General features: G+C 41.7%; 2 protein-coding genes across 4 annotated transcripts; one reads left to right on the top strand and one right to left on the bottom strand.

Annotated features, from left to right (window-relative positions):
* Window positions 1–395: 395 nt before the first annotated feature.
* On the bottom strand, window positions 396–5,623 carry LOC122027069 (integrin-linked protein kinase 1-like). Of its 3 annotated transcripts, none has more exons than XM_042585892.1 (12): window positions 5,123–5,623; window positions 4,586–4,660; window positions 4,396–4,491; window positions 3,585–3,670; window positions 3,339–3,459; window positions 3,110–3,186; window positions 2,944–3,006; window positions 2,713–2,831; window positions 2,461–2,546; window positions 2,083–2,201; window positions 1,455–1,566; window positions 396–504 (listed from the first exon to the last, which is right to left on the bottom strand). In XM_042585892.1, the coding sequence occupies exons 1-12, from the start codon at window positions 5,456–5,458 to the stop codon at window positions 442–444; spliced, it is 1,353 nt and encodes a 450-aa protein (XP_042441826.1). In that variant the 5' UTR covers window positions 5,459–5,623; the 3' UTR covers window positions 396–441. The 3 variants fall into 3 exon arrangements, with proteins under 3 accessions (XP_042441826.1, XP_042441827.1, XP_042441825.1); XM_042585893.1 differs by having other exon boundaries at window positions 401–509; window positions 5,123–5,622; XM_042585891.1 differs by lacking the exon at window positions 396–504 and adding an exon at window positions 596–1,023 and having other exon boundaries at window positions 5,123–5,621.
* A 12,096-nt stretch (window positions 5,624–17,719) lies between these two features.
* On the top strand, window positions 17,720–25,136 carry LOC122027104 (DDB1- and CUL4-associated factor 13). The gene is made up of 17 exons (XM_042585949.1): window positions 17,720–17,967; window positions 18,221–18,310; window positions 18,409–18,520; window positions 19,131–19,158; window positions 19,307–19,405; window positions 19,617–19,686; window positions 19,766–19,800; window positions 19,948–20,022; window positions 20,106–20,201; window positions 22,079–22,142; window positions 22,956–23,009; window positions 23,407–23,492; window positions 23,594–23,654; window positions 23,759–23,823; window positions 24,045–24,150; window positions 24,507–24,595; window positions 24,729–25,136. Exons 1-17 carry the CDS (start codon window positions 17,902–17,904, stop codon window positions 24,889–24,891), a joined length of 1,359 nt encoding a protein of 452 aa, XP_042441883.1. The 5' UTR covers window positions 17,720–17,901; the 3' UTR covers window positions 24,892–25,136.
* The last annotated feature ends 675 nt before the right edge of the window (window positions 25,137–25,811 follow it).

Genomic DNA, 25,811 nt, shown 5'->3' with positions numbered 1-25,811 from the left:
ACAAATTGAATAAGTGTAGCTTTATGACCAAATCGTCCAAAAAAACTCAATTGGCTGACCAATTGGGACCAAATTTCCATTCGATTCAAATTTCAGTGTTTTTTCCCAGTGGTTTCATTGTTGTATTTCGATGAACTTCAAAAAAAAAAAAAAAAAAAAAAGAGTTTTTAACCAAAAAAATTTCAAAAAAGTCTGAGTGGAGTTAATTATCGTAAAATAACCCTTCTTGTAAACACTTTACATTGGACTACACAAACATTATTCGAGAGAAAGAAGAAAGAAAGCAAGGGGCAGACGAAGAGTTGGGTGGAGAAAAGAAGAGGAGATAAAATTGATTAGTTGCCATCACACGACCATAGCCCTTTTGACTCCCTTTATACACCAGACATAGCCTCCTCACTCGGAGCCCCATCCCTGTTCGACCTCCACGACAAAATTTCTCTACCTTGTCGTCGCGTCGTTGCTCAGTGGCAGAGAATGTGCATATGTGGAAGAAATAAACTTCTGCTCTAATAAGACAAAACAATAGCGATGAGCTAAAGGGTAATCACAGGAAGGCGCTCACAGAGCCATAAGGTGCAAAAAAAACCGCCACTCAAAGGCAAATTAAAAACCAATCAGTTACTTGTCAGATCGACCGTTTGTCTTTCCATGGTTATTCTGAAACCATAGCAACCAACTGTAGGGATACCAGATTTGGTACTTACAGGCAGTAAATTTTTCGAAAGGCGTACATCCTTTATTTAGATTATTCAATTGTTTAAATCCATGGCTACTATTCACAACAGAGGCGTTGAACAAGATAAAAAAAAAAAAAAGCACCATTCTTTGTCTTGCTATTTAACCAATAGATCATGCAATAAACCTGCCATTTAATTTCCTATAATGTAGTATTTTGTGTTGCTGAGCTATTATTTCCATTTATCCCATATTTGTAGATGAACGAGATGAACGGCTACTACGGTTTGAGTTATCTTTCTTCCACATGGCTTCTAGATTATGGAAAACTTTTAAGGGTCTCACCTGTTTAAAAAAGTTAAAATGATTATAAACAGGCATTTATGAGAAACCACAAGAGAAATTTAAAATGGAAGAGATTATAATGCCAATGAAACAAGTCATATAAATGAGCTCTCAAAAAACGAGTTTGAGGAAATATCAGACAAAAGAACTGAAGCAATCTATGCCTTAATTACTGAATATGGCAGTCTCATAAGTATCACGAAGGCAGTTGTTTTAGTTATATAGCTTGCAATTCTTGGTGAATGGTGAAACTAGTTTTTCTTCAACTGTTTGTCATCCTAGGTGAAAAATTACTGAGTTGGACAAAAGGAAAGTTGCACTGGTAGATTATGGAGATAGAGCATGAAACAAATTGGACAGGTCGAAATTTTCTAGCTAAAGATTGAAAATGTATCATCTGAGAAAATACTCCATGGGCAAAAAGGCAATACCTTCCATCGTTGTTTTTGACCAATTTGGTTTTGTATAATCAACAAAAGGTCAATTATACTTCTGAATGTAGGTCTTTTAGCAGGGTCTTCACTCCAACATTGCTCAATCAACCTATAGGAAAACAGATGCTCACAAAAATTAGGGGTTCCAATATGAGAGAGATACATAAGGAACATTGGAGCATAAATCAATTCAAACTAGTTCACTACTTCCTCCATTGGAAGTCCTAATTGCATAATGCTGGAGAATACATAGATGTTGCAGAAACATGATGCCACAAAGAAATCATGCTTCTTATAAATAATGACGAACAGAACAAAGGTCTTTAATTGTTGAAAGTTGAAACCAAATATGAGGAAATTAGAGTTACGTAGATAAAATTTAAAACAACTTCCTGCAATTCAATCAGTTTATGTATATGAAGAATTAAAACAACCTACAAATAATTAGGAGCAAATTAAGTATGCATCCTCCAAGAAATATGTTCATTAAATGAATGCCTAAACCATCATCAAATACTTAATTTTTCATCAGCTAAATGGGATTCCTTAATGAAAGTCCATCAAAATGCTGAATGTAAGCATATAAACAATAATATCCTAGCATCAAAGACAGCAGAAGACATACTCTTTCAGTCCATGAGGGTACTTTTTATGCGCACTAAATCGTGGCCTCTCTTTACGGGCATATGCTCTCAGCACTTCGCTATCTGGTTTGCCACTGAAGGGTGGGGACCCTTCAATCATCTGTTAAAAAAAAAACAAAGTAAATTGGGGAATACTCAGTTCAATAACTGACACAACTAGTAAGTTGCATGAGAAGGCAAGCCCTAATGGAAGAATCCAGAGAGAAAAGGATTCAAGTCCTATTAATGAAAGACCCACTGTTACAATTGTCAAAAATTGTCAAAGTCCGAAACTATTTATTTATCAAAGTGGTATTATTGCTGGAAGTTTTTTGTTTTCAAATAAATAAACAAATGAATGAAATGACAAATAATTTTACCTCTTGCAGAATTAAACAAAAAGAAAACACATCCACTTTGGTATCATACTCTTCATTGCGGAGGACCTCTGGGGCGATGTATCTGCCTATTCAAGGAAATAAAAAGCAAAGTAAGCCCCAAAAAAAAAACAGTGAATGAGATAATAGAGTATAGATGCATAATCTGCCTATTCAAGGAAATAAAAAGCAAAGTAAGCCCAAAAAAAAAATAGTGAATGAGATAATAGAGTATAGATGCATAATTGTACTCACATGCGGTGTCTAGAGAAGTTAAAGGCTTATCCTCCCTTACAGTTTTTGTCATTTTTAACATCTTGCTAATTCCAAAGTCTGCTACTTTTAGATGTCCAGAATCATCCCGCAAGATATTTCTGATAAATCAATAGATCAAATGAAATCTTATTTAAATTAAAAACCAACATGATAACATAAGCTGAACTCTGTGTATAATGAAAGAAAAGACAAAACTATGCAATCACTCACGATGGCTCAAGATCACGGTGAATGATGGCTTCTGGTTTATGCTCATGCAAGTAATTCATGCCTCTGAAATTTGCTTAGTCACATATTAGATAACAGAAAAGAGTCGAACTATTAACTTAACAAGAATGATAATTTAGACTTAATTCATTCTTTATTACTAATCCACCTAGCAATATCAAGTGCAAACTTGATCGCCATCCTCTGACTTGGGCGCTTCTTATTCAAATAAGCACGAAGATCACCCTGCATATTGCATTAGCAAAGAATTGAACTAAATTGATAAGGGCATAAGATAAAGTGCCATAGTAGATTGAAGTAAAAACTACTATTAGATAGTTTAATATGACATATACTCCCAATACCAAGAATAATATTTATGAAGGTCGAGAAAAAACCTTTGGTAAATACTCGGTGACAATCATCATTGGACTACTTTGAGTAACAGCTCCCAGGAACTGCACTACATTTGGATGCCTTATTTTTTGAAGTAAGGCAAGCTCATCAATAAACGCACTCCTGTAGAAAAAAAATCTAATTGAAAACTATATATGTATCTCAAGAAACCAAGATACTAATATCCGCACAAAATATTATAATTTTAGCAAACAGAAATTTCATCAAGTAATAAAGGACCAACCCACACTTTATCCTCATTGGTCATGACTTCTTCACCAAACATTTTAACAGCAACTTGAATTCCACGCCATGTTGCTAACAGAAATGTGCCCTGAAAATTAAATTCATAAAAGGAATGTTTAGAGAAGACAAATACCACTAAATCAATTTAGGCAAATACTATTGTTTAGTAAATTAAGCAATACAAACCAAGGACATTTGTTCAGCAAAATAGATACAATTTGTTCATTGAAGATGAACGAGAATGAATATATCAGTTAAAGAGCAGGTTGGAGTAACCCATGCCATGTGTTTCATTGCCTCCATATGAAAAGTATCAAGATGAGGGGTAAATAAGCGAGCACAAAACAGTAAGAAGTTGTAACTCTCTTATGTGATCTACTAGTTCCTCTAAAGTGAAGCTAAGGGCTGATCAGACAAATCTTAATCTCTTGATGTAGTTACATGTCCTTCGGGAAGCTTATTGGCAAGGAGAGATTTATTGTTTGTGGAAGAACTTTATTAAGTTGACAGATCAATAACAATCCATAAGAGCTCCAAGCCAGAATGAAGCAGTGCAGTGGCAGTTCAGTGTGTACTCTATTTGAATTGGCAGACTTTCAGAAAGAAAATTCTATTTCTACTACCTTGCTTTTTGATAGGTATAAATAATTCATGCAATTAGAGCTTGATAAGAGTTACAAATAACGAAGTAAAGTTGCTGCAAAGAGCAACATAACAGAGATTTGAGTATTCAAAATAGAAAGTACAACTGTAGTATCTTATTATTCTTAGTGAAAGAAGTTGTATTTGCTAATGAAAGAGCATACTTAATACCTTAGTTATGAAAACACTGTTGGTGAAATCGAGTTCACTAGGGTCAATCTCATATTCAGGTACTTCTTGAGCAATCTTAGTGTGCACACGGACAATCTTTATAACACACATAAAACAACAATTCTTAACATAATACTTCACCAAGTGGCAAACACACAGCCAGAAAGATTATTTTATATGCATGACATACCGGAAGCCTAGCACCATGCTTCTCTAAAATCTGGATCACTTCTTGGTTTTTGTAATGCATTGCATCTGCAAGGGGCTGCTAGTGAAACAAAAATGAGGAATGTATGAACTAAAACAATATTTAATGCTTGGACAGAGAAAGACCTGTGAAGGGAAAACAGAAACAACCGTGGAATGATCTGTCATGCTTTCCTCTGGTTCTATATATATATATTCATAAAGATGCCAATGGTCCTCTTAAGTTTTAGCTTAAGGTCTGGCATTATTTTAATCGAATGAAGATATCATCATTAGGAGAGTATTGATGGTTGGCTAAACATCGTTAGAAAATAAGCTAAAGATGCATTATAAAAAAAAGAACTTAAAGATGCCACATTCCCTTCAAACTCACTCAGAAGCTACCCAATCGCATACAAACTTTTGTTTAAATATGCCAGGAGGGAGCAAATATTCTACATTCGATGTTATTAGAGTCGAAAGCCGCTAACGATTTCCCTAATTCAACCCCGAGAGCAGAGCACCGAAGTAAAGGACTTACCGTGCTGCCCCACCGATCCCGAACGTCAACTTTGGCGCCCCTCTGGAGGAGCAGATCGACGACTTCGGCGAACCCCTGGCAGGCGGCGACGTGCAGCGCGGTGCGGCTGTCGATGTCGCCGAAGTTGACGTCTCCGCCAGCGTCGAGGAACTCGCGGATCCCTGCGAGGTCTCCCTCGCTGGCGAGGTACATGAGCCCGATGTGGGAGTCGAAATCCAACACGGAAGGATCCTGCGGATCGTCGATGAACTCCGACCGCAGCGACTCCTCGCGATCCGGAGGAGCGAGGGAGGACTGCCTGCCGAGGGTAAATCGCCGCGTGGACACGGACTCCATGGCCGAGAGATCGACTTCTCGAGGAGGATTGGATTGGAATTTGGAAGCCGGATTTGCTTTACTCGAACCCACTCCGATCCAAATTAGGGATGGCAGAACAAAGGAGCAGGTGGCTAGACTTTTGGAGCATTGTTATTTTTAATTTTCCGGTGGGCTGCAGAAAAGCGGACTGGTTTGGTGGGCGGAGTGGGAATCGTACAAATGTACAGAGAGAGAGAGAGAGACCCCGGAACTTTCTAGTTTCTTTCCCCGCGAAATGATGCGCGTCGCGATGGAAAATAATAGAAAAATATTATTTTTATCTGATAATTTGATTTGATTTTATTATGATGTCAAAATCTTACAATAAGCCACCTATAAATGTCTCTCTATTAAGGAGTAACTAATTTACTCTATAATTAATAACGAACGACAAAATAGCGTTGTTAATAAAATTAAGAATCTTTTTAGTTTTAGCGTGAGAAAATAGACAATTATTAATATATTTTAGAGATATTATTTATGCCCATTATAAATGAGTAACGTGGACCAAATGCATTGAGAGAGTCAGTTAGGCCAAGTTTGACGAGTAAATGACTCGAAAAGCCAAGGTAACACAACAGAGTAGTCACAATACAATGCAATTTCTACCTAGAAAGCACTATAGAAGTAAATTTATCACAAAAGTCAGACATTTTACTACACGACTTTAAAGAACCAGACAAGTCAATTCTAAAGGCATGAAGTCTCAATAATTTTTAAGGTAGTCCTAGGTATAAATTTTTTTTAAGACCTTAATATTAAAAAAATTTAATATTTTTAAAAGTAGATTTTTATATAAAATATTATTAAAAATATTTAATTTTATTAGTAAATTTTAAAATGACAATTTTATACCTCCTAAAAGATTATTTTCACATTGGGAAGCTCGATCCCACTAAAGTTGCATATTAACAATTTTATCTTATGTCACCACATAATTTTCTTTTTAATTAGTAAAATTAAAAACATAAAAATTCTTTTATATTAAAATTTTAAGCATAATTTATTTAAAAATAATATATTTGTCTAAATATTTTGAATTAAATAAAAAAGATAAATTTTAATAATAAAATATTAAATAATTTAGCAACGAGTAATAAATTATTATAATACTATTAGTATATATTTTAATTTTTTTAATAATTAATTTTAACTTCGGTAAAAGAAAATTTTGATGCAATAATAAAATTATTGTTATGTGACTTAAAAATAACAAGTTCGAGTGACATATATAGTCTTTTGTAAAAAAAAAAAGGAGATTGGTATAGTCTTTGTAAACAAAAAATAAGACTGATATAGTCTTTTGTAAAAAAAAAACTGTATAATAAACTATTTCCTAATATCTCATGATGCGATGATAAGGAGGGGCCTCGTCCCGCTATCACGGTGGAGGTCAACGAAGGTCAGAGTTAAGACGGTCGACGGACGGAGGGTCTTGGACGGTCGGGTGGGATATAGCCCAACCGGAGGTTAAACGCCGACCCACCATCTCTGACATGAAGTAATCAAATCGACGCTCAAAGAACGCGTAGAAGCCAAGCCGAGTGGCTCTTCCGCTCAGCGTGACGGCGGACGATATGGATCAAGGCCAATTAGCCGAGCGGCTCTCCCACTCGGTGCAATAGTGGGCTCCCGGTCGAGAGACCCAACAACAGATGACACTACAGGAGACTTTCAGCCGAGCGGTCATTCCGTTCGGTCAAGCAACATACACAGCAGGATATCATTCGACATCTTTTTGGGAGTTAGTGTCGCGCGACGGACGGCATGGTCAGAAGCTTCCACTGTCACTTCAGAGATATGCTCGGTCCGTTGAGGTACTGTGTCAAGGACACTTTACTGACATGTCCCTTCAGGGAAAGCTTGGAATAGTGTGTCCGCTTTGAGAAGCGTACGCACACGCTACATGAGCCCTATATAAAGGGGGTCCAGGCATCGGCGGAGGCATGCTTTTCTCGCAATCTCTACAGTTGCGCTACAATTCCTTTGCTTCTTGCTCCACCGGAGATTGACTTGAGCGTCGGAGGACCATCGTCGGGAGCTCCTTCCTTTCCCTGCCTCGGCATTGACGCTGCTTATGTTGCAGGCAGGAGCAAAGTCCCTCAGAGGTCAGCAAGAGCGCCACAGGCCCAGCATCCACCTCCTCGACTTTCGGACAGGGGTCATATTTGCTGGAGACCGACTTGAGCGTCGGAGGGTCATCGCCAGGGACCCTTTCCCTGCCTCGGCATTAACGCTGCTTATGTTGCAGGCAGGAGCGAAGTCCCTCGGAGGTCAGCAAGAGCGCCACAGGCCCAACATCCACCTCCTCGACTTTCGGACAGGGGTCATATTTGTCGCCGTCTGTGGGAACATCACCTGAATCCGAGCCAAGGAAATGGAAGACGCTGGACGGCTAACCATCGTAACACTCACGTAAGAGGAGTTGGAGATGCTTGTGCAAGCACGGGCAGCAAGAATGATGGAGCAACAATAACAATAAGCGATAGCCAATCGACCAGCACCACAACCGGCAACCTCGACGGTCGATAGGCAAGCGGAGCAAGAAGACCGAGCGGAGCAACTCTCTGTATGGGGATAGAACAATAGGCCGACCGCCACCCGAGGGGAAGTGTCGCCCGCACCAATCCCCTCCAGCGGGCTCTGTTCCAAACCCCCTTGGAGATAGCTTAAGCGCATCAGGAGCGGGGGGCATCTTCTGACGAAGCGCCCGCGCGGGGATACGAGGAGAGGAAAAGCTCCCTGGAGCGTCGCATCCCTCAAACGGATCAACAGACAGTTCTCAGAGAATATCCTACAAGACCCTTTCCCTCGTCACTACACCCCGTTGGCGATCGGGATGTACATCGGAGCGACCGACCCAGATGAACATCTGGATCGGGTCGACAACGAGGCTACACTGCACTAGTACACGGACGAAGTAAAGTGCAGAGTCTTTCTCAAGACTCTCTCTAGATCGACGCAACAATGATTCAAAAGGATGTCGGACGGCTCGATACGAAATTTCAAAGACTTCCGAGCCGCCTTCCAACACCACTTCGCCAACAACCGACGCTACTAGAAAACGAGCATCAGCCTCTTCGCCCTGAAACAAACGCCGAAGGAAGCGCTCTGAGCGTACATCCAGCGCTTCAACAAGATGGTCATGGATATCCCCTCGGTCTCGTCCGAGACCATGATGAATGTCTTTACCCAGGCGCTCGCCAAAAGAGACTTCTTTCAGTCGCTCATCTGGAAGCCGTCTCGGGACTTCGACCACATGTTGAAAAAGACCAACGAATACATCAACTTGGAAGAGGCCCAAGCAGCTAGAAGGAAGGAGGCGTTGACCGAGCATTCAGCGCCGACTGACTAGCAGTCATATGTCGCCAAAGAACCGAGGGCTGAAGGAGCACGGTTGCACCAGGAGACCATGGCACACGCCGTACAACACGTGGCGTCTGGTCGGCCTAAGGTGCCCAAGGGCAAGGTATGGATGTCTATGTTTTGTTCGTCCGCCCGGGAAGAGGAAAATAGAAACAACGCTTCCTGAGGAGAGATAGGTATGATTGTCAGAGGGTTGACCGACAAAGACTCCAACCGGGCCAGGAAATCATACGCTCGGTGGTTGGAGATCCACACCATCGGGTGCAGCAAGGAGAAGGTCGAAGGGTCTTAGATCAGTTTCGGCCCCAACGATCTGGAAGGGGTCGAAATCCCTCATGATAATGTTTTGATCATCTGAGCGGTATCGCTAACTACACCATTCACCGGACCTTCGTCGACATGGGAAGTTTGGTGAACATCATTTTTAAAAAAGCATTCGATCTGCTACAGATCAATCGCAGTGAGCTGCTGTCCATGGCGACTCCGCTTTACAAATTCACGAGCAATGAAGTCTTGCCAATCGGCTAGGCAAGATTGATCATCTTGTTGGGAGAGGAGCAGTTGAGGAGGACCCAGACTACCAACTTCATAGTTGTGGATGCGCCATCGACTTACAACGTCATCTTGGGCCGACCAATCTTCAACGAATTTCGGGTGGCAGTACCCACTTACTGTCAGAAAATAAAGTTCTCAGTAGACGATCAGGTGGGACGAAGTCAAGGGCCACCAACTGGCCGCTCGGCGATGCTATGTGGAAATGGTCAAAACTGAGGCCAAAGTAGCGCGGAAGACTCCACGACTAGAGGTAAATGCTATTACTGAGAAATCCCCTACCTTTATATATGAAAAAAATGAAGAGGTACAGATCCACCCCAACCGATCGAAAGTCATGACCTTCGTGGCTGCCGACCTAGAAGAGAAGAAGAAGGTAGAGCTGATCGCCTGCCTCAGGGAAAACCACGATGTGTTATCCTGGTCGACACATGAGTTACCCGACATCTCTCCAAGCGTGGCTCAACACGAGCTTCACGTCCGACCAGACGCTCGGCTGGTTAAACAAAGAAAGCGGGACTTCAGCGCCGAGCAGAACATGATCATCCGGGCAAAGATAAAAAACTATTGGAGGTCAGCCACATCATGGAGGTTCAATTTCCAAGTTTGCTAGCCAATGTGGTGCTAGTCTCCAAGCCGGGACAACAAATGGCAGGTCTACATTGACTTTCGCGACTTAAACAAGGCATGCCTAAACGACTTCCATCTGCTGCCCCAGATAGATCAATTGGTGGACTAGACGGTGGGCTACGAGTTGATCTGTATGCTCGATGCGTATCAATGATACCATCAAGTGCCGCTCGCCCGCGGGGATCAAGAAAATGTCAGCTTCATTACAACCGATGGCACATACTGTTACAATGAAATGTCGTTCGGACAGAAGAATGTCGGAGCCACCTACCAGCTGAGGCTAAAGAATAAACTGTTTCGACGGTAAATCGGTCGTAATATGGAGGTATACGCCGACGACATACTCATCAAATCCCTCCGAGCTGCTGACCTATGTGTAGACATCAATGAAACCTGCCAGACGTTAAGAGCATACGGAATAAAGCTAAACCCTAGCAAGTGTCTGTTCGACACAAAGAGCGGTTGCTTCCTAAGTTACATTGTCACAGAGCGGGGCATCAAAGCCAACCCCAACAAGATCCATGCTTTGCAGAACATGCCTCCGCATCAGAATTTGAAGGAAGCTCAGAGGTTGACTGGTCAGATTATGGCATTGTCTCGATTCATATCTAAGTTATCTGATCGAAGCTTGCCATTTTTCAAGATACTGCGCCGAGTCACAAAATTCCAATGGGACTCCGAGTGCGACCGAGCGCTAGAGGAGCTGAAGACGTATCTTAGGTCACTACCTGTGCTAGCCAAGCAAGTCGCGGGGTGAGCCGCTCTGGATATATTTGTCATCCAACGAACATGTTGTTGGATCGGCTTTAGTCAGGCAGAGAGGCCAAGAACAATAATCTGTATATTTTCTAAATCGTATATTGAAGGACGCTGAATCTCGCTATATCGGTCTCGAAAAATTGACCTATGCACTGGTACTCGTCGTGTGGAGGCTTCACCCATACTTCCTAGCGTACTCAATAATAAAGATGACTAACAACACTCTCGGAAGAGTCTTCCTCAATCCAGAAGCGTCCGAATGGTTAATCAAGTGGACAACCAAACTTAGTGAATTCGACATCCAATATCAACCCCGAGCTGCGATCAAGGCTTAAGCCCTGGCAGATTTTGTTATAAAAGTCCAGAGTAACGAGCCACTGGCGACATGGAAGATATATGTGGACGGCTCATCCACTCGACTGGGCAGCGGGATCAGTTTAATCCTCATCTCACCTCGAGAGGACCGGATGCAGCCGTCCGTCCAACTGGACTATCGAGCTACCAACAATGAAGCAAAGTATGAGGAATTGATAGCCAGCCTACAATCAACTCAGCACATGGGAGCGGATAAAGTCCTCATTCACTCAGATTCCCAGCTCGCCGCCCAGCAACTATCCGGGACCTTTGAAATAAGTAGCACACGATTAAAGCTATATGTAGAGGCTTTTGAAAGCTGATGGTCAACTTCTAAGAAGTATTTATATAGGAGATCCCCCAATCGGAGAACCAGGTAGCGGATGAGCTAGCAAAGCTGGCCAGTTTGTTAGCGCCGATCGTCATAGGTCAGTCGATCGAGCAAGTTTCACTGGTGGCCCGCCATCGACCGTATGGAGGGAATCACCTTCCCAAATGACTGGAGGACAACCCTAACAGAGTTCTTGCATTCAGGAGTTGTACTTGCCGATCCGGAGGATGCTTGCCTATAAAAAATGAGGGTCGGTCGGTTCACGCTGATCGGCGACCAACTCTATAAGAAAGCCTTCTTCCGATCCCTACTCAAATACGTCGGATCGGAAGATGTCGATTGTATCCTGATTGAGATACACCAAAGCTCCTGCGGAGGTCATCCGGGTGGCCATACCTTAGTTCGAAAAATACTTTATGGCTGGATATTTCTGGTCGACCCTCCAGGAGGATGCCGCTTGGATAGTGGCAACTTGTCTATCTTGCCAAAAGTACCACACATGTCGCATCAACTGACTGAGGAGATGAAATCATTCATGGTATCGTGCTCGTTCAACCAATGGGGCATGGACATCATGGGACCTTTCCCTATGGCAATCGATCAATGAAAGTTTCTGTTGGTGGCGGTAGACTACTGCTCAAAATGGGTAGAGGTCGAGCCACTTGCAAGAATCACAGAGAGGATGGTTGCCAAATTTATTTGGCAAAACATTGTATGTCGGTTCGGAATCCTGCGTCTACTCGTGTCCGACAATGGGAGACAATTCGTCGGACGGGAGCTCAAATACTGATGTGAAGGTTATGACATCCAACAGTCCTTCACCTCAGTGACCTACCCCCAAGGCAACGGGCAAGCGGAAGCCACCAATCAGGAAATCCTCAGAGTCTTGCACGCTCGACTTGACCACATGGGAGGCAGCTGGGTTGACGAGCTCCCCAGCCTGCTATGAGCGCTCTGCACGACTCCAAAAGAGGCAACCGACGTAACCCCATTTCAATTGGTATATGACAGCGAAGGAATCGTCCCAGTAGAGGTCGGGGTAGAATCCGATTGGGTGCAGCACTATGACAAAGGAAACTTCGAGCGGAGGTTGATGGAGCTCGACTTGGTGGATGAGATAAGGGCAAAAGTCGTCGTTCGGCTAACAGCCCACCGGTAACGCATGAAGCAGAATTATAATCGGTGGGTGATCCTGAGATCCTTCCAGGTTGGTGACCTCGTTTGGAAGAAAGTGAAGTCGGTTGGTAATGTCGCAAAGCTCGAGGCACCATGGGCAGGACCATTCAAGGTCGTGTGGAAGCTCCGTTCGGGCGCCTATTATTTGGAGGACGAGGAAGGGAGGCAACTCGATAGGCCCTTGAGCGTGAACCATCTTCGACTCTACAGGGCTGGATGAGAGGTGCGCAAGTGAATCCTGTATTTCGTAGCTGTTGTATGTTTGCCGAATGCAGGGCAAAGTTTGAATAAAAAAGCAAAGGCCTCTTTTAAGTGCGTCACCATCGACGGTCGAGTGGCGACCTTAAACCCAGGTACGAGTGCATACCAACGGTCGAGCGGCAACCTTAAACCCTCGTCTCCACCAACGGTCGAGAGAGAACCTTAAACCCTCGTCTCCACGAACGGTCGAGCGGCGACCTTAAACGCGGGTCTGTTTCAAATAATTGAGCGACGACGTTAAACGCGGACTTGTTTCAAATTGTCGAGTGACGACGTTAAACGCGGCTCTGTTTCAAATTATCGAGCGACGACGTTAAATGTGGGTCTATTTCAATTCGTCGAGCGGCGACAGTAAGTCCGGGGCTTCACCAAATAGCCACGCGGCAACGATGGACCTGAGTCTACATGGGATGTCGAACGGTTGGTTGCGGATAAGGGTTGCCTAAGTCCCGAATTTGCAGATGAACTACCCGTTCGGTAGAGTGTGCTAAAATACTTTAAGCTCCGCAACTTGGAAAGAAAGACGAATCGAGTAGGCATGCACATAAGCTACTGTCGATCGAAAAAATTATGAGATTACCATACTGGGGAGAGAAGACTAGACAACAAACAAAAAAAAAAAAGGAAAGCTTGGCGAAACAGCCTGCCATGCATTAATACTTAAAAAGGTTTACAAAAAAGGGGGGATTACAAAAGATCAAACCCTCAGTCTCACTTTAAGTAATTTAGCACGTCGCTTGGCAGAGCGGCGGTCAACCTCGTCAGCCTGTCTTGGCTTATGACCTTACTGGTCACAGCGGCTAGCAGGTGGCCCCCTTCATGAAGCTGACCGATCGTCCTTTCAATCGCCAAGTCAAACAGTTGAAGGGCTCGATCGGTGAACCTGTCATAGAATGTGTTCGAACGGAGGTAGGCTTGCTTCATGGTTTCAAACCTACTCCCTTCGGCATCCTGGTAAATCCGCAATGCCGCCCTAGATCCCTCCAGCTCATCCTTAGCGGTGGCTAGCGCGGCATCCCTGGAGGCCACCTGATCACGGAGGGACTTCTCCTCTACCGAGCGGCTGTTCCGCTTGATCACCAAAAAATCCTCGACCTCCTTAAGCTTCTGGGCCTCTTGGTTCTTCAACTCGAGATCGTCAATGACCCGTTGCTTCCAAGCAATGACCGACTCTATCTTCTTATCGAAGGTGGTGACCTATTTTTTGAACTGAGCCAGCATCACCTCTTGGTCTACAGACTTTTTCCGCTCGGCCTCCAGAAGCTTATTGCTCTTCTCCAGGTCGGGCCTCAATTTCTCGACCTCAGAAAGTGATGGCCCTTGGGAGGAGGAGGCGTCACTCGAGACCTTGAGTTTCTTGAACTCGAAAGCGATGGCCCTTGGGAGGAGGAGGTGTCACTCGAGACCTTGAGTTTCTTGAACTCGTCATCCAAGAATGCGAGACTGTAACACATGGCCAGACTCTCCACCCAGTACCGCGGGTAAACAAGAAAAAGTTATGGTCGAACGGAGGTAAGCCATGAGTTTATAATAAAGAACTTACCCCGGTGGCTATTTGGGTATTGTTGGCCAGGACGCCCGGAGGGAGCATCGCCGCACGGGCCTGGACATCCTCCCAGACTTCGACAAGCGACCCCCGGATGAGGATCTAGTGCTCGGGGATCCGGGACTGGGAGCTTGGCTCACTGTAGTCCTCCGTTGGCAGATGGAGGATTGTCATAATAGATCGTCGGTCGCTCGGGGCCGAATGGGATAAGGTCTCACGACCGGATGCCGGTAGGATCCCAGACCGTTGGACTGCTACAGGCTTTGGTGGTGGTGGTATGAAGGACAGGGGCGATGGGCCACGGACCCTTGCGACAACTCGGCCAAGGAGGGCGTCCGATCTGACGATGAAGCCTCCATGATTTCTGGGAGCGGAGACGGAGTCGAAGTCTCAACCCTCTCGACCAGTTGCGCACCCGAGGAAGCGGAGCGCGAAGACGGCTCCGCTCGGTACCTCTCGTGCCTTGTCAGTGGCACGTCAAAAGAGGCCAAGCCCGAGGGTTCCTCGGCGGGAATGATGGGGCGCCGCTCCATCAGAGGTTGTGAGCTCGGGGGTTGCCCCTCTGCTCGGCACATGGTTGGCCGCGCCTTCGCCCACTTCCGTGAGCGTCTCCTCGCTCACCCAAGTGAATCTTCGTGGGTGTCGATCGGCTGCAGACCGCGACTCGTTAGCTCCTCGGTAGCAGTCGCCTCGATCGCGCTATCCGTGAGCTTCGCCTTGTTGGCCATCCCACGCACGCATCATGATTCCGACTACAGGATAAAAGAAAAAATTAGTTAGCATCAAAGGAGAATGTACAGAAGTATCTTACCTAGGCTAGTCGGTAGACGGGTACGGATCAGACTCAGGCCGAAGATGTAGAGGACACTCTCAAGCAGCAGCTTATGGATGTCGTACTTTTGACCGGCTAGCATCGTTGCAGCATCCAAGTAGTTTGATCAGCTCTTATAGCTTTTCAGTGGGGGTTGAGGTGCCACTTCAAGTTGCCAGTAGGTCGAGAATTCTGGCCGTTTAGGAAGATGTAGGAAAAAGAAGTACTCCTTTCAATGTTTATTGGAGGTTGACATTTTATCAAATAACACTAAGCTGACCCTAGATTGGAAAAGGAAGGTCCCCGGCTCAGACAACTTTGGGTAATAAAAATAGTAGAAAATTCGAGAGACAAGTGGAATGCCGTGCAATCAAAATAAGATGACTACGCCGCACAGAAAACAGAAAGAATTTAGCACGAGTTAAGGGAGGGAGATACAGAAATATTTACAGACTGCGATAATGAAAGGATGGATAGGGAACCATAGACTGACGGTGAAATGGTCCCTAAACAGACAGATGCATCCGATCGGCGGGGTATTTGGCCGATCGGACAAGGAAGGCAGAATAATTTCGTGGTCAGACGGAATTTCGAAGGCATTCCTATGGCTCTCCGCGTCACCCTCGTCAAACCTGGACTCCATGGTGGTATACCAGGATCCGGGGATGGGTGTCGACGACTGTGAAGAGCCGACCATCACTAAGACAGACGCAAAATGGAGAAAAGGCGATCGAAATAGATCACCGGACTAGCGAAAAACAGAAGGACCTAAAGAAAAGGTGACGGGGGGGAGAGCTTACTGGGAAAAAGGGGGACGGAGGACCACTGGAGGACAAAACATAGGGAGTCGTCGGAGAGCACAGCGCGCAGGAACACGGATCATCGGAAACACGACAACGAGAGTGTGGAGAAGGCGGCGACACGCAGGCTCATATACCTCGGGCTCGACCGATCGAAGCCGTCCGATCTAGGTCGCGGAAACATAGGACAAGATCTCGTCGTTGAATTCAAACTGCCAAACATATCACAATCAATGCCTGTCACGTCAGGCGTGCGACGGTTGTGGGTGTGACACGTGGCGCGCTACCTGGGTCGGCAATTAAGGCAGGCATGGGAACCTGTTCTACCTTAATGAGAGGGGATTTGCATGCTTCCTAATAAATCGTGGTGACTTCAGCCTAGCCCGTGCTCACCCGAGACTGCCCGAGGAAAAAATTCTACAAGTGCAAACTTTTGCCCGCCCGATCGGATCGACGGAGCGTGCCTAGGACTGAGCGACAAGCTTCAAGAGGCCGATCGATGAGGATCGGGTCCACCCTGATCGAAGCCCATATAGTGATGAGGGTCGATCGAGAGGGAATCTGCGCACACAATGGTCTAGTCAGTCGGACTACAACCTCCTTCAACTAGACTTGAAGGGGAGGCTTGTGATGCAGTGATAAGGAGGGGCCCCTCCCCACTGCCACGGTGGAGGTCAACGAAGGTTAGAGTTAAGACGGTCGACGGACGGAGGGTCTTGGGCGGTCAGGTGGGGCATAGCCCGACCGGAGGTTAAACGCCGACCCACCATCTCCGACATGAAGTAATCAAATCGACGCTCAAAGGACGCATAGAAGCCAAGCCGAGCGGCTCTTCCACTCAACGCGACGGTGGACGATATGGATCAAGGCCAATTAGTCAAGTGGCTCTCCTGCTCGGTGCGATAGTGGGCTCCTGGTCGAGCGACCATCCCACTCGACCTAGCAACGGACGACACTACAGGAGACTTTCAACCGAGCGGCCATTCCGTTCGCCCAAGCAACAGGCACAACAGGATATCCTTCGACATCCTTTTGGGAGTTAGTGCCGCCGACGGGTGGCATGGTCAGTAACTTCCACCGTCATTTCAGAGATATGCTCGGCCCGTTGAGATACTGTGTTAGAGACACTTTACTGACATGTCCCTTCAGGGAAAGCTTGGAATAGTGTGTCCGCTTTGAGAGGTGTGCGCACACGCTACATGAGCCCTATATAAAGGGGGTCCAGGCATCGACGGAGGCATGCTTTTCTCGCGATATCTACAGTTGCACTACAATTCCCTTTGCTTCTTGTTTCGCCGGAAATTGACTTGAACGTTGAAGGACCATCGCCGGGGACCCCTTCCCTGACTCGACACTGCTACTGTTTGTGTTGCAAGCAGGAGCAAAATCGCTCGGAGGTCAGCAGGAGCGCCACGAACCCAATATCCATCTCCTCGACTTTCGAACATAATCATCTCCGTTGGTTTATTTTAAATTTTTTTAAAATTTTAATTTTGATTATAAAATAATTTATATTTTATCCGTTGGTTTATTTAATCTTTATTAATTTTTTTTATCGATTTAATTTCGGTTAATTTAATTAATTAATTATTTATTCTATTTCTATTAATTCAATTCCGTATTATTATAAATTAATTATGAGTTTAAAAAAACCCAAACCACCGTGCTCCTACCTCCCACTGCGGCCGCAGCCCTAGTACGCCTTTTCCTCTCCGCCCGCCCCTACCTTCCTGTTCGCAGGCCTCAGCCGTAGGACGCCGCTTCTCTTCGCCCGCCCCTTCCTTCTTCTTCTCTTAGCCTTGCGCAGAACGACTCCCGCGTGATCGCCTATCAGACATGAAGGTGAAGGTGATATCGCGCTCCACTGAGGAATTCACTCGTGAACGGAGTCAAGATCTGCAGGTTTTATTTTGTCCTATTTTGATTGAGACCCGTTTGTTTTCGTCTTCTTTGCTTGCATAATAATAATCATATAATGCACAATTTTTGGTTATATTGCTTGGCAATATCGCGCCTTCTGTGTCAATAAGCACTATATCTTGTAACATTGTTCAAAGATATCTTCTTTTTATCCTAAACCATACTCAGATTCTGCTCAAGATAAATTATCTGAATATTCAAAAGTTTAGCATTGCATCTCTTTTCTTTTCCACAGAAAGTGTTTAGAAACTACGACCCTAACCTTCGGACCCTAGAAAAAGCAGTTGAATATACAAGGGCTCTAAATGCTGCAAAGTTGGAGAAGGTAAATCGATTTCTTTTCGTCCTCACTGAAGAAAAAGAGTTCTTTCCATCTCCACACCTGCTACTTTTATCTGATACCATCTATTTGCATGTTTCTAGATATTTGCAAAGCCTTTTATAGGTGCTATGGACGGACATATTGATGCTGTATCTTGCATGACAAAGAACCCAAATCATCTGAAAGGAATATTTTCGGGTTCAATGGATGGAGGTATATAATGCCTACACATGCTTAGCATTTCACTGCCTCTGCTTCCTTCGGTTCATGAATTGGTATTTCAGTTGAATAAAGCATTATTTATGGATTTACTGTTTTTGTTCTACGACTTTGTTACCAACTTTTTAAGTCCAACGTGAGAAATCTGACTTCATTTAATTTGTTGTTAGAGGCATATGCTGTGCAATGATACATATATTTATATGGATGAATAATAATTTAGTTACATTTTCATTCTAAGTATCCTCTTTCTTCTAGTGATTCTATAAGTTCTTTAGATATATTAAGCTGCTCCTCTGGGTGTAACCATTTAAATGATTTTCTACATGACTTTTTATCTAGGTGGTTTTCAGTCAACCCATTGCATATCTTACACTCTATGCATGATATATATGATTCACTAGCTTAGCCATTAGTTATTATGTTCTGGTATTCTATATATTTATATATGATTCACTTCTCTAATTGAATATATTGTTTCATTTCTCTCAACTTTTCCTCATGCATCGTGGTTTTTTTGGTATTTGCACTTACTGTTTTACTAGATGTGTAATTTATGTGTTGTGGAATTAAACATTCTAATAATATGTTTCCTATTTGACAGATATTCGTCTTTGGGATTTAGCAACCAGGTGCTTCCCTAGAAGCTCAAATATAGTTTATTTTACTTATCATGAATTTATTTTTTCTTCTAAGCATATCAGAATTGAGAATAATGACAGTTTAACCTACCTTAAATTGTATTGATTTGATTTGTGCTTTCCTCTGATTTTTTATTAGGAAAACTGTTAATCAGTTCCCTGGCCATCAAGGTGCTGTACGAGGCTTGACAACATCTACAGATGGAGACAGACTCTTATCATGTGGCACTGATTGCACGTGAGTTGACGATGTTACTTTGCCCCTTTCCCACTTAGTCTTTGTGTAAATGATTTCATTCTCTTTATGAAGCATAGATGTCAGCTACTATAATTAAGTTTCAGTCCTATCATTTTAAATTCGATATTAGGGGTGAAATTGGTAACTATAAATTCTCTTATCCTGTGGGTCTGATCTGTCCTTTTTTTTATCCTATTTGCACTCTGACCAGTGTCAGGCTATGGAAAGTTCCTGTTTTGGAGATGACAGACCCTAATGAATCAAATGAAGATTGTTCAAAGGTGTTTGAAACATTTTTAAAAGATCAAAATTTTTTTTCTACCTACCTTTTATGCTAAATAGTATTATGTTATGTTTCAGCCTCTTGCGGTTTATGTTTGGAAGCATGCATTTTGGTGAGTATTTTTTGTCATGGACTTGTTGAAAATAATTACTAAATTTCATTCTTATTTATTGCCTGATATTTGCTTATTCTTACACTTTTCTTGTAGCTGATTGTGAGTTCTCTTTTAAATCTGACTAGTAGTTCAAAATATTCTTAGGGCCATCGATCACCAATGGGATGGTAACCTCTTTGCCACTGCTGGTACTCAAGTTGAAATATGGGATCAAAACAGGTAATTACGATTAACATTGGCTTCTAATGTTATGCCTACTTGATTATGAATGCTTTGGGATTATTTGAGCTATCATTCAAAAGGTCTGAGCCCATCAACACTTTTGAGTGGGGTAAAGATACAACTGTTTCTGTGAGATTTAATCCTGGAGAACCTGATCTACTAGCAACATCAGCAAGGTATAATTTTTTTTGTTTTCATTTAACCTATGCAACTACTTCTGATTTTTATGCTTTTATTTTACACAGTTATACATGTTATCTATGCACTAGAACCACGAAGTAACTTTGTGGTTATGTGAAGTTGAATTTTTTTACTCGCCTTTGTGTCTTTGTGTTTGGTCTAAGCATTTGGAACTTTAGAAAATATCTATTTAGGTACTTGGAATTCCCTGTAAACATAGGGCCACTAATGTGGGTAAAAACTCTCATTAACTTACACATTCTATATGTATTACCCTGAGAGTTGCAGTACTTGGTACTTCCCATAAACATAGGGTCACTAATGTGGTAAAAACTCAAATGAAGTTAAACGTTCTGTGTGCACAACTGTGTTTAGTTAACAACAGTTGAGCTCAGCCAACTAATAGATGACACATGCCAAAAGGGCATTGGAGGGTGTACCTCCTGTAGGCCTATTAAAGGGGTGATCTCTGATCATTTGAGTGTTTTTTTACTTAGAGTGTTGTTAGAGCTTTTGCAAATCGACCATAGAATTTTTACACCTTCCACCACCTTTTTAGAGCTTTTGATTGCATTCAACAATTCTTGACAAAGAGGAAGGAATAAAGGATGAGCATTGTGCAGATTAGGCAAAACCAAACACTCCACCTTGATTTGTACAAGACTATCTCAATCCAACTCCATATAGGGGACCAAACTACATTCAATTCAGATGACTTAAAGTTCACCTTGGACCAACACATTCTTCTCAAATTAGTTGCTTGCAATTCAAGGAAACTTAATGCTGTCTCAAGCAACTTCAGGCTGAATTGTATCCACTTCGAACTTCAGATTGAATTATACTCAATTTAGTTTTGCTCAATGAGCCCCCAGGCTTTGCCGACCACTTCATCATAAATCAACAAATTCATCTTGGTTGAGTTACTGTCAACTTGGGCAAACTCAACTAAGTCCTGTACCACTTCAAACTGAAGTGCTTCCTCTTTTGGAAGATTCCACCAGACTTTGAACTGCTTCAGGAATTGCACTCAATTCAGGCAAGCTCAATGAGCCCTCAGTATATTTTGACAGTGTTTGACCTTCTCTCTAAAATGGCTAGGATTCAGATTAAGGTCTTAGCCAAATCAATATTAATGACAGACTTCTATAATCTGTTGTTAAATTACCAACAGACATGTTGTGAAATCACCATAACAGTGTTATGATCACCATTTACCAACTAAGAATGAGTAGGCATATATTAGCTTATGAAGAAACTGCTTCCCATTGCCATTTTTTGAAGGTTAATTACATTTTAATCTTCTTGGTAGATCTTATTGTCAGTCAACCAGTTTGTCAGTCTTTTAAATATTTTTTTGTATATTAAAGACCTAGCTGCCAAACTGATCACTGGAAACAAGATCTATTGATTAAAAATTGGTAAGGATAAACCTGACCATCTAGCTCTCTTTTCATGAATTTGAAGCGCCTTGTTGAAATTGATGCCTCATGAAACTATTATCATTCATCATAGGGATTCTTCCAGCCAACTGATTTAACCATTTACTTTTTTTACTTTATGCACTGGAAGTCATATTGTCTAGTTATGGAAGCCCCTTAATGTCCTTAAGAAAAGTACTTTAAGATTACTTGGTGACTTGTTTTGTAAAGTTTGAGAGATTCTTGAATGTTTTATGGCATACAAAATAAGTAATTACAAACCTTTGGGTTTTTCCCTACTTTCTTTAATGCTGGTATATTCAAGTGATTTTTTGTGCTTTTGCCTTGCTTACCTAATTCATTGTTTGGATGTCTGATCATTTAAATGATATGAGTTAATTTGTGTTGAACATCTGTTGAAGTTATTTGCTTATGATGCCTTTTCACTTTGGCAGTGACCGCAGCATAGCTATATATGATTTGCGCATGTCATCCCCTGCTAGAAAACTAATTATGCAGGTTTTTCATCTTCTTACCATTATTATTGTTGAGTCTTTCTTCACCATTTTCCCATCTAGAAAGCTATATTTACAATGTATCAAAACCCTTAATTAAGATTCAGACCATCTGCTTCAATTTGTCAATTGATGATATATTTGTTGATTTGTTCACCTGTTGTATATGCATATTTATTAAAGGTCCGTGCACCTTGTGAGAGGCGGAAGAAATCGGTTCGAGGAAACCGATGAACATTTAGTTATACAAATCTGAAATATCTGGTGATGATAATAATGATATGATTGAGAAAGAGGATGAAATTTTTGATATTTGAAGTTTTTTAAAATTTGAATTTCGTGCATAACGTATTTATTTGTTAGTGAATTTTATATTTATATTACTATTTAATATTTTATAAACTATAGTTTTGTTAGTGAAATATTTTAGTAGAAATTTTCTAAATATGTTTGAATTGTAAACATTTATACCCAGAGCATCTTATTTCGTTTAGGCATGTGCCTCACCTTGCTCCGTGCGTCTCAGGTCTCATAGCATCTATGCCCTTTTGGGTGCCTTGTGCGTTAAATAACTATGTGTATATGTGATGTCTGATTTTGAAAATTCTAGCACTAATAATTAATCAAGAATTTGAGGTCATCACGCCAGCTCCATGTTTCTATAGGGAGGGTGTTGTAAATATTATCATAAATATTTAAGCACACTCGAATTTATCATACAATAGAGAAAGCTTGACAAGTTAAATGACAGGATTAATGAAGCTAACTTAATTTTTTTTTTTTTTTTAAAGTCTTTAACATCTACTTTCTGTTACAGACCAAGACTAATGCTATATGTTGGAATCCCATGGAGCCAATGAATTTTACAGCTGTAAGCATTTTAAACTAAAGCTATGCTTTTTTTCTTGCCTTAGTTCTGATTTGTTTTCCGGTTCATTCAATTCTTTTTAATTTGTTACTTCATTTCTGGGTGTATTTTCTTTCTTTGTCATTGATTTTCATAGATACAAGTCTTACACATGAGAGTGCTTTTGTCATTAAATAAGAATGTTTCACGACCATTTTATATCAAAATGGAGAATTAGATGACCTACTCAACTGTAGCATCTAAGATATTGCTTGAGATTAGTACAGCCCAATTGGCTAGTCTAAGTAGATATTGGTGTGAAAGATCTCAAAATCTCTAATACTTGTATTCTCCATTGTCACCTTTACAATCCAAATTTAGCTAATTTTCTTAAATGCCAAATGATAATTTGTTGTTGTAGGCAAATGAAGACTGCAACTGTTATACTTATGATGGTAGGAAATTAAATGAAGCAAAGCTTGTGCACAAAGATCACGTTTCTGCTGTGTGAGTGAGATTATCACATTCTCTTTCCCCTGCACATATTCTATAATTTTCATGGAATTGAATAAGTTGATATTTGCTTTCTCTAATGCTGATGACTACAGGATGGACATTGACTACTCTCCCACAGGGCGTGAGTTTGTTACTGGTTCTTATGATAGAACAGTGAGTTAGATCGTTGTGCTTTTTTGTCTTCTCTTGCAATATTTGGCCTACAAAGAGCCATGCTGAAATAATATAGTTAGTTGCTAATGGAACTGTGATTGCAGGTCAGGATCTTCCCATTCAATGGTGGCCATAGTAGGGAGATCTATCATACTAAGCGAATGCAAAGGTTTTTCTTTCTTTTAACTCATTTTACTGTGTCCGTGTGAAACATTAATTCATAGTCTGCACTAACACATCAATATTTTGGTCTTGGTATTGTCATAAGATTATTTATTTTTTCGTTGTTGACTGATTGGTTTTGTTTTTTCATAGATGTCTCTTGTTTCCTATACCATGTCTCTCTTCATTTCCCTTTCAAGATATTTGACATATTGCTGTGTAATATAGGGTCTTCTGTGTGAGGTTCAGTTGTGATGCCTCTTATGTTATCTCTGGAAGTGATGATACTAATCTCCGACTCTGGAAAGCAAAAGCTTCAGAACAGATGGGAGTAGTAAGGCCCTGAACTTTCAACTGAATCTTTATTGGTTTTTTTTTTCAAAAGTATGGATAACCTTCTAGATTTCTCATACCTTTGATATAAAATATCGACGGGCAATATCTCTCATGACCATTGGTTTGTCCTAGTAATAAGCAACAATTGGATTTAGCAATGCTAATAAGTATTTCTGGTCTATATTCATATTTGTCAAATCTACATGTGGATTTATTCCTGACTACTAATTGAAAAGAATAATTTTTGGTCTAGTTGGTTGCCATTTCTAAGATGTTTCGTTTGTATTTTGCCACAACCGCCTTGGCTTTTCTTTTCGTTCTTAATCCCATTTGGTACCTCCTCGTCCAATGCAGCTCCTACCTAGGGAAAAGAGAAAGCTAGAATATCTAGATGCTGTCAAAGAACGTTACCAACATCTAACGGACGTGAAACGTATTGTCAGGTTGGTCTTTTTCACGTTTATTTGGGAAAACAAATACTCTGAAGCGTTCACCCTCTGATCTACTTGTGTTTGATGGACCTCAATGTTGTGCTTTTTTTTTTTTTGTTGATAACAATCTTTATTTTGTATTCAGACATAGACACTTGCCCAAACCGGTATACAAGGCGGCAGCTTTGAGGCGGACAATGATTGAAGCTGAAAATAAGAAGGATGAAAGGAGGAGAGCTCATAGTGCCCCTGGAAGTATTCCCGTGCAGCCCTTCAGAAAAAGAAGAATCATCAAAGAGTTGGAATGATTTAGCACAGAAACAAGGGGTTGTTTTTTCTCTAAAGCAGCATGCAGCTAAATGCAAGATTGCTCCTGGTAAGAATCGCAATCTCAGTACCAACAACAGTTCCATCTGATGATCACACTAAATATTCAAGTTTTATCCGCCCCTTAATTGTGCTGTGCAAAATGCTAGAGATTTGTATTTTGGAAGCCTAAATATGACAACTTTTAATTTAGTCTATGAAAATATTGGTCTCTGAGCTAAAAACATATCAGGCTCTTTGATTTTGTAGAATGTTTTCTGTTTTTATGTTTGTGTAAAAAAATGCCTCTTAGACAAGTCTGCATTAACCTTTATCATATTATTTAGGGAGATTAATTACATGGTGTCTACTCTACTAGGGAGGTACCTGATTTTTCATGTAAAGGGTTGTTATGTTAGGATAAATGTACTCCGTGATTTATCTGTTTGTATCTCACCCGATAATATTAGACAGAAAGATACAATCTCCTGCTCGGAGAAATTTTTACTCCCATGTAATAACGCTAGTATTATAACATCAAACGTCGAATAACTTCTTCCTAACACTATAGCACATCAATCAGAGAGAGCAAAAAACATGTTTGAACATTAGAGTCAGTAGCTTAATGTTTGTAGAGTGATAGCTGCCCGCGGTCAAGCTCCACGGCTACAACTCTCTTAGTGATTACTTGTCGGCGAGATTGCCAGAATTGAAATACAGTTTAAAATTAAAATCGTGTTTAGATTTTGCTTATAAGATTATGCAAAATATTAATAATGATAGTTTGTAATTGTAATGGGCTTTATATCATCAAATTCTAATCATAATTTTCGTACTTACTATAATTAAACAAACTATTGTTAATTTTACCTGTAAAATAAATCACACAATTTATCCACCTCGATCCGTAGACCCGGATCGT

The sequence above is a fragment of the Zingiber officinale genome, chromosome 10A, assembly GCF_018446385.1.
Source record: "Zingiber officinale cultivar Zhangliang chromosome 10A, Zo_v1.1, whole genome shotgun sequence".
In the NCBI taxonomy this organism is placed as follows: Eukaryota; Viridiplantae; Streptophyta; class Magnoliopsida; order Zingiberales; family Zingiberaceae; genus Zingiber; species Zingiber officinale.
This window is presented reverse-complemented; position numbering and strand designations above follow the sequence as displayed.

Bases quoted from the DNA above. Each gene is read 5' to 3' on its own strand.
- LOC122027069 (XM_042585891.1), bottom strand. From the start codon at position 5,458: ATGGAGTCCGTGTCCACGCGGCGATTTACCCTCGGCAGGCAGTCCTCC. The intron at 2,832-2,943 runs GTGAGTGATTGC...TTGATTTATCAG, and splicing joins CACCGTGATCTTGAGCCATC to AAATATCTTGCGGGATGATT. The intron at 2,547-2,712 runs GTGAGTACAATT...TTCCTTGAATAG, and splicing joins AACTTCTCTAGACACCGCAT to GCAGATACATCGCCCCAGAG.
- LOC122027104 (XM_042585949.1), top strand. From the start codon at position 17,902: ATGAAGGTGAAGGTGATATCGCGCTCCACTGAGGAATTCACTCGTGAA. The intron at 17,968-18,220 runs GTTTTATTTTGT...TCTTTTCCACAG, and splicing joins AACGGAGTCAAGATCTGCAG to AAAGTGTTTAGAAACTACGA. The intron at 24,151-24,506 runs GTAAGGCCCTGA...CGTCCAATGCAG, and splicing joins CTTCAGAACAGATGGGAGTA to CTCCTACCTAGGGAAAAGAG.